Raw genomic sequence first — 12,936 nt, 5'->3', positions numbered from 1 at the left:
TGAGTATATATATGCTTAATAACTGCAATAAAGCAATTGTTGAAAGTTAGCGCTCGTCCCGTGTTCTTCCTCGTCCTTGTGTCGTTTTAGCGCTATGAATCCCAGTTAAGATTACAATGACCTACCAACACGCCCAAACTTCTTCCCTGCTAACGATCAAGGAGAAAAGTGAAGGCGTTAGAAGAACTCAAGCTTTTCTGTTAGCCGTGGATGAGTGCACGCGCTTTGTTGCGTCAAAGCTGGAAGGGAAGATGCGGACTGCGTCATATTTCTTCTCGAGCGGGACATCTTCAAGAACGCTAAAGTAATTGTTGCGGTCAATGGACCAGCTTTTAGAAGTGAGAAATTGCGCAACTGGGCTGGTGATAAAAACATCGCGATTCGCTACCCAACACCATATTGTCACCTGAGGCTAACATCCTGAGGCTAATTATATCGCCGAGCACGTGATCCGGGACCTCAAAATGGTTATCAACCTATATCCAGAGTTTAATGGAGGATGGAAGCAGTGTTGCACCACAACAGGTCGTACGCCGCAGGCATTGGGTGCAGCCCGCACTTTGCTGCATTCGGCACTATTCCTTGGTTGCCGGCTGACCGATAGCTGGGCTTAGTCGACAGGGTTGATTTAAAGAAACATCCAAAGACCCAGCTGCAGCGACAGAAATACCGGATGGCTTTGAAGATGCACTTTGATCGCTCCAAAACAAAGATGCCAGAGATCGAACCTGGATCCATGATACTGGTGCGAAAAGGATTGGACTCCATTCACTGGCCCATACTCCGTCGTTAAAACAGCTAAGTAACAAAGACTGTAGAAGACCATTCATATACCACTTGGTCCATCTTGGTGCATCTAATGGACCAAGTGGTAGAGTTATAGAGGCATCTGTAGGAAATGTGCTACCATATTACCATCGTCAGGGTAAAGACAGCCGGCCGGGAGAGTGTAGCGATCCACATCGCCAGTGGTCAGGGCGCAGGAGAGATGGAGAAGATGACGAAGAAGAGAAGCACGCTTAAGGATGCCTCAATCCACCGATAGAGTCACTACGTTTACGTAGAAACTTTGCATATATCACAGTGTGCTACTTCTTCTGTCAGCCCCCTTGTGAATTTTGGCTTCTCTTTCTTGACAGGCAATTTCATAGTTTTCTTGTGGAGAACCAATTTAGCTGTGGAATCGGCCTAGATACCTCCCAAGATGAATATTCAAGTATGTGTTCTGTATTCCTTAATTACGCAATGCCTCCATGACTGCTGGTATCTCTACTGAATAAAATGTCTTTCTATAATATATTTTTTATTTATTTATCAAAGTAACCTGAGCGCCAACAAGGCATTATAGAGGGTGGGGTTACACACTGAACCATTTGAAATTATGAAATATGTTCAGGCAACCGATGAACATCAAAAGCAACACAGCGACAAGCGATGAAAATAAAAAGGAACAACCTAACATAGCGCATCAAATAAGAAGTATAAAACACTTCATAATGAAAATGTAATAAATAATAGCTGGGAATAGAAGACAGAGTTGGAATAATGGTGGCAACATGGTTGGATATCCGATTCTAAACTGAAATTGTGCGCGGAACAAAAAATAATTTGTGAACGTCTCTGTTCCGCGCTTGCATTTTCTAACCTTTCTTGTGTGATCGATTCGTGGAGAGATGCAAAGCGGTAGAAATATGAGTTGTCTCTGTCTATGCCAGTTGTAGAAAAAAAATATATCCTGCGCCATTCGTAGTCTTAATTTTCCCCTCCATTTTTCGAGCGTATCCCATCCAAGGCTGCCCTTCGCCAGGAACATGCTAAAATGCCACATGTGACTGCTAAGGACAAACCTTATGGCTAGATTCCTACCCCTTTCTAGTTCTTTGATATATATTTTTTAACCATGGGTCCCATACTGTACAAGCGTACTCAAGTGTGGACCGGCCCATAATTTGGTGCAGTAGCTGCTTAGTTTCTTGCGTTTCGCCGCAGGAAACCTAAAACTTTACAGGCTTTGCCTGTGACGTGACGTATATGCATGGTAGTCCCCCGATAAACATGTTGATAAAAACAGCTTAGATATTTAAGAGTCGCTTAGCAGAGCAATGTAGGCGCCATTTATACTATAATTAAACTCATGAGTAATGTTTTTCGGCTAAATGACATCCTTACAGTCGTCTCAAAGTTCGCGTGCACCTTATAAGCGTCACACCGGTGAAAAACTTTGTCTAAGTCATCTTGAAAAGAAATGCCTTCTTTTGGCTTTCGCATTACTCTGTATAAAACGCAGCCGTCTGCAAATACGAGCAATTGCAGAGAAGACGGCAGACCGTTACCGATATCATTGATGAAATTTAAGAACAGCTGTCCCAGCAGTGAACCCTGTATTATCCCTGGTAAGTCACTCTAACCTCATGCGAGCATACGTCCTTAATAAGTACTCTCTGACTTCGTGTAGTTAAATATTGTTTAATCCATGCGCTAACCCATGTGTTTATATTGAAGCATTTTTACATTTCGTATAATAATCAATGAAAAACGAGGTTGAAGGCTTGTCTAAAATCTACGAGTATAAACACTGAATCAAATATGACACCCTTATCTAGTGCACTTGTTAAGTCATGTTAGTTGGGTGACACAAGAGCGGCCGTCACGGAAACGATGTTGACGGGGAATCAGCAGGAAGTGTGCATTCAGATGTGTCATAATGTTAATAAAAAGGAAATGTTCAAATAAAATATACACGCCACACAAGTGAGCTAAATAAGCCTCTGTTTGGAAACATTGTTGCGAAGGCCTCACTTGTGCACGGGAACAACGTTGGACAATATACAGCCATTAGGCAGCGCGCTCTCGTCAAGCGATTTTCGGAATATGACGCACCAATACGAGGCCGAATCAAAAAGTCCTTGCCCGTGTTTTCTTTAACACAATTACGGCTGCAAATGCGAAGTCAACCTATCCATGACCAGCGGTGTAGCTTTCTTGAACCGGCCGGGCATCTGTCGGTAGCTCCACGGCACGGTGCTGCTCTAAGTTGTCGAAGATGGTGGTTCTGCTTCACGCCTCCACACCGTACGAGCAACTAAGTGTGATTCACTTTCTATGGAGCAAAGTACGAACGCCCATCGAAATCGACAGGGAAATGAAGCCCACGTATGGGGAAAGGTGTCTCGGTTTGGCAAGTGTGAGGTGGTGGTGTTGCGAGTTCTCAAAACGCTGTGAAGTCTTCTTCTGCTGCCTTCGATACTTCTAGTTCCTTTAGTTGTAATGAAATTCCGCACTGAGTAAATCTGATGTAGCCCATGCGTTCTGGTGGTAACTTATCAAGGAAGGGTATGGTTTCATCTTTGCCATTACTGCGCATATACACTGAGCCAAAAAAAGAGTTCACGAATTTTGCTTTAGTGTAGCGTGTCTTTAGCTTCTCTTGAATAACAGTGCCATCATGGCTAAGGGATGGTATTGTTACATCGTTCTTTTGAATCGCTTTTAGAATTCGCTAGAAATCTTTGAAATGAGAAGAAGAAGAACGTAAACTTTATTATCAAATCGATAAGATTTGAGTCCGGCGTATTTTTAGTGGGTCTGGGCACCCGCCGCGGACGCGGTTCCGAGACCTTGTCTCGAAGCGGCTTCCTCGGCTCGCTGGATGGCCCAGAGCTGTACTGTCAGGTTTGAGCTGAGCAGTGCGGTCTTCCAACGCGAGCGGAGGCTGGCGGTGGAAGAGACGGAGGTGTCGGCACTGCCCTAATTGTTTGTTATGTCCTGACATTGCCATAACATGTGATTAAGTGTGGCAACCTCGCCACAGGATGTGCATCTGTTTGTAGTGTACATGTCTGGATACATGGCGTGCATGAGTCTGGGGTTTATGTAAGAATCAGTTTGTAATTGCCTGTAGTGTACTGCTTGCGCCCTGTCTAACCTAGCGTGAGGGAATGGGTATACGCGTCTCTGTAACTGGTAGTGTGTCGTGATGTCGTGGAACCTGGTCAAACGATCCTCCCACGCCCAAACGTTTGCAGTACCCCGCGGGGGCTCTTCCTCCGATGATGCTCGGTGAGTGAGGCCTCGAGCAACGCGGTGAGCCGCTTCGTTGGGGGTGCTCAGTCCAGTATCCAGTTCAAATGAGAACCGTATAGAGATTTCTCAATTACCTGATTTATGACAAGGGCGTGATTCGTTGTTGAATATCGCTTCCAGAAGCTACCCTGTTGCCTTCACTGAAGCAAAATGGTGCCCTGACTCTATTGGAAATTGTATGTTGCGTGTTTCGTGAATGTAATTTTCTACGAACCTGTTAGAACCCGATTGAACTGGTGCAGACAGCTTCGAGCCTTTATTATTTTTGCTCTGGAGCAGAATCAGAACCGAACCGAAAAGTACGAACATGAACCAAAGTCAGAAGATTTCAATTCGACGCCCTGATCGCAGTGCTTCTGCATCCGACGTGGTCACCATTTAGCTTTCGTATGCATGCGTTCAGGTGTAATGTGATCGTTGTTCCTAAGTTCGCTGCGAGCACACCACGTCACAGAACCAACGCCGGCGACGTGCTTCCAGATGCTGACAACGTTACATAGAAATTATTCAGAAGACAGTGATCGTTACCCATCGATGCTGCCTGTAGGAGTTCCTGAACTCTTTCAATACGTCGGAGGACGAAACCATCAATGATTTCGGATGAAGAGAAATAGATGCCGGGTTCCTGCGCCTAAGAGGAGCGTTGGTTGAAGTTTTATTCTGCGAGGAATTGCAGCTCGCAAAAATTTTGATTACGGTAGTTTAGTGCCCTGAAATGGAGCCACTACGACATTTTGCGATGAGCCTAAGAGGGTGCGTAATGAGGCTTCGTCATGCCAACCAAAATAAGATGGGTATGTATGATTCACAGGTGCGTTTTTTCGTTAGAAGTTTCGATAAGGTCGGGAAGGGAGTGGTGGGGGTAGGAGAAGGGGGATGTCTTAGAGAAAGATGAGACTGCTACACTTGAAAATAAAGCACATGAAAAACGAAATCCGCTGTTTCCAGCTTGTGGCGGTCTTGAATTGTGTCCAGAAATTCCCAGTGCCTTACAAAAGAATCCATGAATTCCAAGAAGTAGAAGGGAAACAAGGGGCGCTATAACGGAAAATGATTCTAAACTGTTTTGATTACAAACTCCTGACGTCAAGTGTAAGTAGCCACCGACGCAAGCATCGGGCGGTGACCCGCAGCGCTGTCTGTACAACCCAATCCAACACTCTCCTCGTTTATAGGAGGTCACCTTTGTTCGCTTTCAAAGCCAATAGCATTGTCTACACTCACTGGTTTTTCTTATCTAATTGGCTGACAAGAGGCAAGGAGCACGCTGTAGTGGAGAGGGTTTCGATGGGGCCGAGCCAGCACAGGGAAAATAGATAACCGCATGAAGAGGGTGGTGGCGGCTTCTCCGATTGGTCCGCTTCGCCTTACTTAGCTTGCGGTAGCTGGTCGAAAATCGCGGCGGCGTGCCACGGAAGGATAAGAATGCCGCTAAAACGGATCCTCAGCAAGGAAGAGTTGGCAGAGCGATCTCGTATGCATGCCGAAAGGGCTCGATAACGTTTCACTGCCACGAAAAAAGGTTTGTCATGCGCAAATAAATACATGCTCACCGGCAGGTGCGAGTACCGAGGGCCTGTGCGATCGGCGGGCAGCCATCTTCCATTCCTTTCGGAACGGGGCAGTCTCTGGCTACTCAGAAAATTTTTCAGTTTTGTTCGCCATAATAATGCATTTTTTGCGTACATGGCACTTTGACGTGTGAGTTTTCGCGGTTTTGTGAGGTCGCGTGACAGACAGGCGATGTGGGCGTAGCCAGAAAACATTGGACCAATAGCAGAGGGCTAATGGTGAAAAGGCGTCGAATCAGGAATTATTATTTTTCTTTTGTGTGGTTCAATCATGCATAATCACTGTGTACACGTTATATCAGATGGGGGGCTATCGCGTTTTTCGTGACGTCGCGTGACTGACAGGCAAAGTTGGGAGTGACCCGAAAATCTTTTGAACGATCGTGGAGGCTGATTGCAGAAATTGGAATAAAAACAGTTTTTTTAAACAAATATTTCGTAATCGCCAACTGAAAATATACGTGATCACGGACGTGTCTCTGCTGTATCACGACAATGGTTCGTTCTGGCAGGTAGGCCTACGAAAAAATGTAAGCGAAGCGAATGCTAAGTTAACAGATTTAAGGTAGGTCTTCTTTTGAGGTGTGCTAGATTTTATCAAAGAAAATCCATGTAATTTCATTATATCAAAATAAAAGTAAATGTTGAAGTGTTAAATGTTGATTTGCATTTTCCAATAAATTTTTCCCGGTCGCTCTGCTTGAATGTAAATACAGTTTTATGGCGTATCTTTGACAAGGAGCGTCGGGCTACCCCACAGCAGTAAAGCTGTGCCTTACCTTTTCCTTTCGTTGCTCGGAGCACAAGTTTTTCGAAGGAGAGATCCCGTGAATTGGCGATGTTTCTTGCTTCCAGCTGCGGGTAGCGGCGAATGAGATAATCTCGCTTCTCACGAGAACCTAAGTAAAAAGAGAGAACATAAAAAGGTTTTGCCATCAAGATGGTCTTTTTCTAAGCGAAATTTTTATTTAAAAAGTGGTACCACAAGAAACGCAGCCATTGTTGAGGGCTACTACCATGTCTAAGAAAGTCTATAAGTCGGCAGCCTCAATATCCACGTATGGTGCTGATTATGACGGGAATTAATAATTGCGTGAGGCTAATTCAGCAGTAGTCAGGCCTAAGCGGTAATAGACAAACCTGCGGGGACTCCGCAGTGTTGCCGCGGTTGTAGTAAAAGGTAAGCGTGGTATCGGATAGCACGACTGGTCTAGTCTTAGTTGTCAGACCACATGTTTAACGTGCATGGAGCTTAGTAGAACGTACACGACGTTTCTAGAAAACGTGTGCAGTGCAAGAAAAAAAAACAATATGCTTATTGGAGCATATGGAATATGAATATATTGCATACTGGTTGCTATGTTTTTCTAGCTGAATATATTTGTTTCATGCTGGCACTCAGCAAACGCTCTCAATTATATGACCCTTTTCGCTGCGATCTCTTGGGCGCTTCCATGTTTGATCACGTGGTGGCACGTCCATTGCTTGCCTCAACTGCCTGCGTTGCCTCCTTGTTTACAATGGAAGTGTATGACGCCGGCGCGGCTTAGAAAACCTCTATTTTCGGAGATATCGTAGACGGTGACTAGGTGGACGACACGAAGCTTTGATAACAGCTTCAGAAAGCATGCAAAAGCGCTTTCGGGGTTGATTAAGCCATGTGCAAACTGCGCAAGCAGCTTATATGGTGCTTGTTCTAAAAGCGGGGCTAAATATGTATTTCAAGCTATCCAAACATTCTTCTCATGAATTGAATCAGGATTAGTGTGTTTTGCTCTTTGTACTTTATTTGGCAAATATTTTGAAGCAGCGGCTTGTCAGTTTCTGACTCAATGAAGTTCCTCGGTGCGACCACTATCTGATTATTTTCTGCCTAATCGCTCGCTGGTGTGCTCAGTTCCGATGGATTTGTTCTTGCTGCGCACAAGGCTTGAAACGTAGCTATCCTGTAAATTGTAATGCCTTGTAGCAAATATATATTACAGCTATAGTAACTCGCTTACTCTTGTGGACTGTCACGAAACATTCAGCTTCGACCATTCGTGCGCCATCGGTGTAGTCCGTCATTCATTAAGCGTATACAGTGTGCACATATCCAAGTGTGCGCTCATTCACTTATTCTTGATACGTCGGCGATAGAGTGGGCGTAAGTTTTCCTGCCATTTGGGACAGATCTGTATAGATAACGTGCGCGAAACTTACTATAGGAAGCGGCGCTACTCCCTTTGTCAATCTTTAACGAGTGGTACTCACTCTTGCCGACGTCCTGGGGATGAAGTCCTTTCTTTGAAGGCTAGTGATAGAAGGCCGGCGAATGAGCAAAGTTGTGTATCCTCGAGGAAAGCCGTACATCACGAAGTGCCAGTAACACTTTCGGACAGTTGCAGCAGCGGTCCGCGAACTTGGCCACACAGATTCCTTCTATTCCTTAACTATGCCAGTCACTATTTTTGCAGCCAACTACTGCACACGTCTTCAATCCACATGATTCAATCTAGCATGATTTGAGCACAGTGTGTTAGCGAAAACTCAGTTGCATTTCCGACAGCTGATCGCACAGAAGCAAGGTAGAAGCGGTAATGGTTTCGTATTCGTGCGCGGTCGCTGAGGAGAGGTATGGCGCGCCGCAGTGAGCGCCATCTCGTTTCTCTAAAACAAACTGCTCCGCGAAAAGGGTCAATATGCAGCAAATACCAGGAACAGCATGGCATATTTCTCACGACGCTACCTCAAGGTGAAACAATTGTATTCGTAATGAATTTCACGAAGACTATTGATATCTTTCTGAAAAAGAAGCTGGAGTGATTACAGCGTGACGGGTTCAACAGGGCTAATTGTTTGGGCACCTCTCTTTCAGTGGTGATCGAGCATTGTGCGCGACTAAGCCTTTTGTTTTTCCTCACACCACACACGCATTGCAAAATACTTGCCGATATCATTTTGGCTTCAGAAAACAAAAACAAGAAAATAACTTCATATACCGACGGTGGTGAATACGGTGCATCCCATGGACAGCGCGATGGAAATGGCTGCCTGTCCGACGCCTCCACTTCCCGAATGGATGAGCACAGATTCTCCAGGGCCTCATGTGGCCGTGCACGAGGAGCGCGTAGTAGGCTGTGGCATACGCTATGGGAATGGTGGCAGCTTGCTGAAGGCTCCACTCTTCGGGTACTTCCCACAGGACACTCGGGTCCACAGCCACGGCAGTCGCCAAGGCCTCACATGGCACAAGGCCCATAACTCTGCGCCCATGGTGGTCAGTGCCAGAGAAATCCATGCCAAGGAGGAAGTCAGAAGTGGCGAGATCACCTATGAATACCGAAAATGAAACTTAAAACAACTAAACTCGCTCTCTGGACCCGTGAATACATCCCCTGGCCATACTTAGTTTAGAGCTGCATATATACCAGACGTTTTCTTTCGTTGCACCAAATAAAAAAAATTACAATGAAAGATAGCCAAATTCTAACCATTGAGGTTCATTATTCGTTCAAGCGGCAAATAATTCTAGGAGAAGTGAAAAACACTGATTAAATAATTAGCATAATTACACCAATTACCTTGTAAATACTTGCTTTACAGCACATATTAAAAGAGTAGCTGGTGGGTTCGCGAGGCGTATCCACTTGGAGCGAATTCTCAATCCTGCACCAGTTTTGAGGTATAAATTTTCAAGGGGTCTGGCAAAATGCATCGGCGTTCCAATTACGTTTCGGCTTCAATGCATAAAACACCGTTTTCTATAAAAAGTAAGTGGAACAGCATTGCAATTTTGACGGCGCATACCTCCATACCGGTGTCATCCTCATAATTTGTTCCAAGTCGATATTCCTTGCACAATTCGTAGATTGAAATGCGTGCCGTGAATTAAAACAAACCTAAAACGTTAATTAGTGTCGTTATAATAATTATACAATTAAGCATTTTAATTTCTCTTAGAATTAATGGCTAATTCGTCTAGTAATTTAGCTCGGGGGTGAGAATTGGGATACCTGCTACAGGCAATCACTAAACATTTGGTGCAGTTAAAAATACACTCCCTACACGACGAAGTGTATTGAGGTAGGCCTGCACGAATGATGGAATGGAAATGGTATATAATTTACATCTTTCAGTGCAACAATACGCCCACAAAAGCATTTTCGAGGAAGCGAACAGACTGAGATAAGACTGAGACAAGACTGTTTAATCTGCAGGAGCCACAATCACTTTGAACGATAACATGCACAACAGCATAGAAGCGCATGAATGAAGTCTGTAGCCTTTGGGGAGCAGTATAAGTGTTTTCTCACTCAGTGTACATTATTTTTGGGGCCATAGCTTGAAGATAATCGGCGGTGAATGTGAGCCAAGATGACTGGTGGCTTTAAGCGTGCCGTCTTCCAGCGCACCTAGTTTCGAAGTTCACATAGTTTCAAGTTAAAGAGACGCGGTGACGCGAGAAGGAGCACGAAGCATTTGCTCCCCGCTGCCAGAGCTCTTCTCGCCAGCGGTGTTACAGTGAGTTCTGGCAGTCTTCTGTTGATGATTGCCTGTGTCTTCATGACACCATGCATATTAATGTAATGAGTCATCATCATCATAATCACCAGCCTATGTCCTGTGAAGGACACAGGCCTTTCCCTGCAATCTCCAATTACCCCTGTCTTCCACTAGCTGATTCCAACTTGCGCCTGCGAATTTCCTAACTTCATCAGCCCACCTAGTTTTCTGCCGTCCTCGACTGCGCGTCCCTTCTCTTGGTATCCACTCTGTAACTCTAATGGTCCACCGGTTATCCATCCGTCGCATTACATGCCCTGAGTACACCAATGGTTATTGCAAATAACGGCCGATAACACTACGAACCACACTTCACGTAGTTGTCTAATACTTTACTAACGCAATCAATGCTTCATCGTTCGGGTGAAACTGTGACTTTTTTTACTGTCACAAGCCAATGTATCATCGTAGAACATTGTGAAATGTAAAGACTTACCGGGAAGAGCTTCAGACGCAAGTATCCCAGCGGCTAGCATGACGTCTCGGAAGTTGAGCGAAGCATAGTAAACTGTGCAGAGGGCTTTTGTGGTTGAATTGGAGGGGTGAGCATAGCGCAGCGGTGACACGTACCACTGTAGGCTAGACAAGTCCCCGAGCATTTCCATGTTGAGACAGGCGAACTCTGCGGGAATTTTAGGAGCACCTCCTAGAACAGCGAAGACAATCATTGTAGGCAACAATGTTGATTTTCATAGCTTATTTTTTACCCGCGCAGACGCGGTGGCACTTCGCACCGTATGTTCTTTAATGAGTGTTTTAGCCTAAAAGTAGAGTGTTAAAATAAGTGGCTTGCTTTGCTACATTGTTTTTACAATACACAATGCTCTGGAAGAGGAAGAATAAAATATTTTCTCTTGCCCTAAATTTGGGGAGACAAGAGTAAAACAAAATGTGAGAATCGGTATTGTTTCAATGAAGGTAACTTGGCGACTCCTGTTGGAAGCAAGTTGTAGCTGCAGTAATGCTATATCAAAAGTGTAGAACAATTGTGCATCGTCCGCAGAAACCGATACAAAAGAAAATTATCGAAGACAATACCTAATGATGACTGTCTATGGTAATGCGATTAGCATTCAAAGCAGTGTTGGAACACACCGTATTTCTGAAGCTAGGTTTATTTATTATTTGTAATGGACATTCTGAAACCTAGGTTGCTTCGGCCTATAGGCGACACACCCCGGTCCTGTCGCAATTTGCTATGACACTCGATTGCCAAGGTCGCCCTTGAGCATGGAAGCATGACGACGACTGCACCACGCCGACGAAGTGACGCCAGTAGAATAACGAAGAAGGAATGACGTCGATGCAAAGGTTAAGGCGGTATGATGACGACAACGTGGCGACAAGAATATCAGAACAATAGGGTAACTACGAGTGCATGACGACGATGACGTGGCGACGACGGTATGCCGACAACCAGATGGCTACATTGTAATAACGACACTCCATGGCACGACCACGACTGCATGACGACGATGGTATGACAGCGAATACATGATAGCGACTATCCGACGACGACGCTTTGACGATGGATTGACGGCGGTGCCTCAATCACGATTGTATGACGACCACGTGGTTAATACATGAAGACGAAGAAGGATGACGTCGATGGATTGACAAAGGCGGTATGACGACAGCAGCATGACGCTAATAGGATGGCGTTACTGAAGTGATGATGATGGTAAAATGAAAGCCTGAGGACGAGAGGGCATGACGAGAGTCGAATGTCGAATTTAGAATGGTGAGGATGGACCGACCGCCAAAGCACCATGACGACAGTAAGACTACAATTACATGACGACGATGCAAACCCCTGGCATCGCATCGAGGGGTGTGTGCTGGCCTGGCTTTGGGGGTGGGGGGGGGGGGCAAGTGGCCCTTTTGCACCCCCCTGCCGACGCCCATGTGTACGATGACGACGGCGTGACGACGCTGACCCGACCCCAACGGCATGACTACCGCGGTATGACGACGGATGCACGATAGCGAGAAGTCTGATGACGACGCAATGGCGAAGATGTCATGATAACGGCGGGATAATCAATATTGAAGGACGACAGCATAATTACGATAGAATGATGAGGAAGTATTTTCATCGTTAGCCAGTGTTAATACCGGCTTGCTACCCTGTACTGGGGAAAGGGGTAAAGGGAATAAAAGGTGACAGAAGAAAAAAAATGAAAGAAAATTCGCGCAATAACGCGACCCTACGCGCTACAACGTTCAAAGCCGGTCGCACAATTCACAAGCCCTCAAGAACTTCAGGAGAGCCCTTAAGGCCTTGAGTGCCGAAGCCCGTCTAGACCAGTGTCCTAAAACTTTTTCCTCTGTGAGGGGGCGATTGTCCAGTTTTTCAAGCGCAGTCGCGAGCACTTTTCTTGCCACATTGTAGCGGGGACAGTCACAGAGGAGGTGCTTGATTGTCTCCTCGCAGCCACAGTTGTCGCAAGCAGGGCTGTCGGCCATTCCAATGCGGAAGGAATAGGCGTTCGTGAATGCCACGCCGAGCCACAGGCGGCACAGAAGTGTTGCTTCCGCTCGTGGTAACCCTGGTGGAAGACAGATTTGCAGACGTGGATCCAATCTGTGGAGGCGTGCGTTGCTGAAATCACTGGTGTTCCACAGAGTCTGCGTAAGCTCGCGTGCGAGAGAGAGAGAGAGAGACAAAACTTTATTTGGATGACGCACGGAGAAGCGTCGATCTCCGTGGTGGGTGGAGCCTTCAGTCCAGGGCCCC

General features: G+C 45.7%; 1 protein-coding gene across 1 annotated transcript in view; it reads right to left on the bottom strand.

The window, feature by feature from the left end:
- The window catches only part of LOC119444470 (fatty acid synthase-like), a 108,164-nt gene that overhangs the window by 22,991 nt on the left and 72,237 nt on the right, over positions 1 to 12,936 (bottom strand). The window contains 4 exon segments of the mRNA XM_037708868.2: positions 6,434 to 6,553; positions 8,636 to 8,735; positions 8,737 to 8,966; positions 10,636 to 10,845. Of these exon segments, the coding sequence (XP_037564796.2) occupies positions 6,434 to 6,553; positions 8,636 to 8,735; positions 8,737 to 8,966; positions 10,636 to 10,845 (660 nt within the window).

Source organism: Dermacentor silvarum, chromosome 3, assembly GCF_013339745.2.
Source record: "Dermacentor silvarum isolate Dsil-2018 chromosome 3, BIME_Dsil_1.4, whole genome shotgun sequence".
Taxonomy (NCBI): domain Eukaryota; kingdom Metazoa; phylum Arthropoda; class Arachnida; order Ixodida; family Ixodidae; genus Dermacentor; species Dermacentor silvarum.
This window is presented reverse-complemented; position numbering and strand designations above follow the sequence as displayed.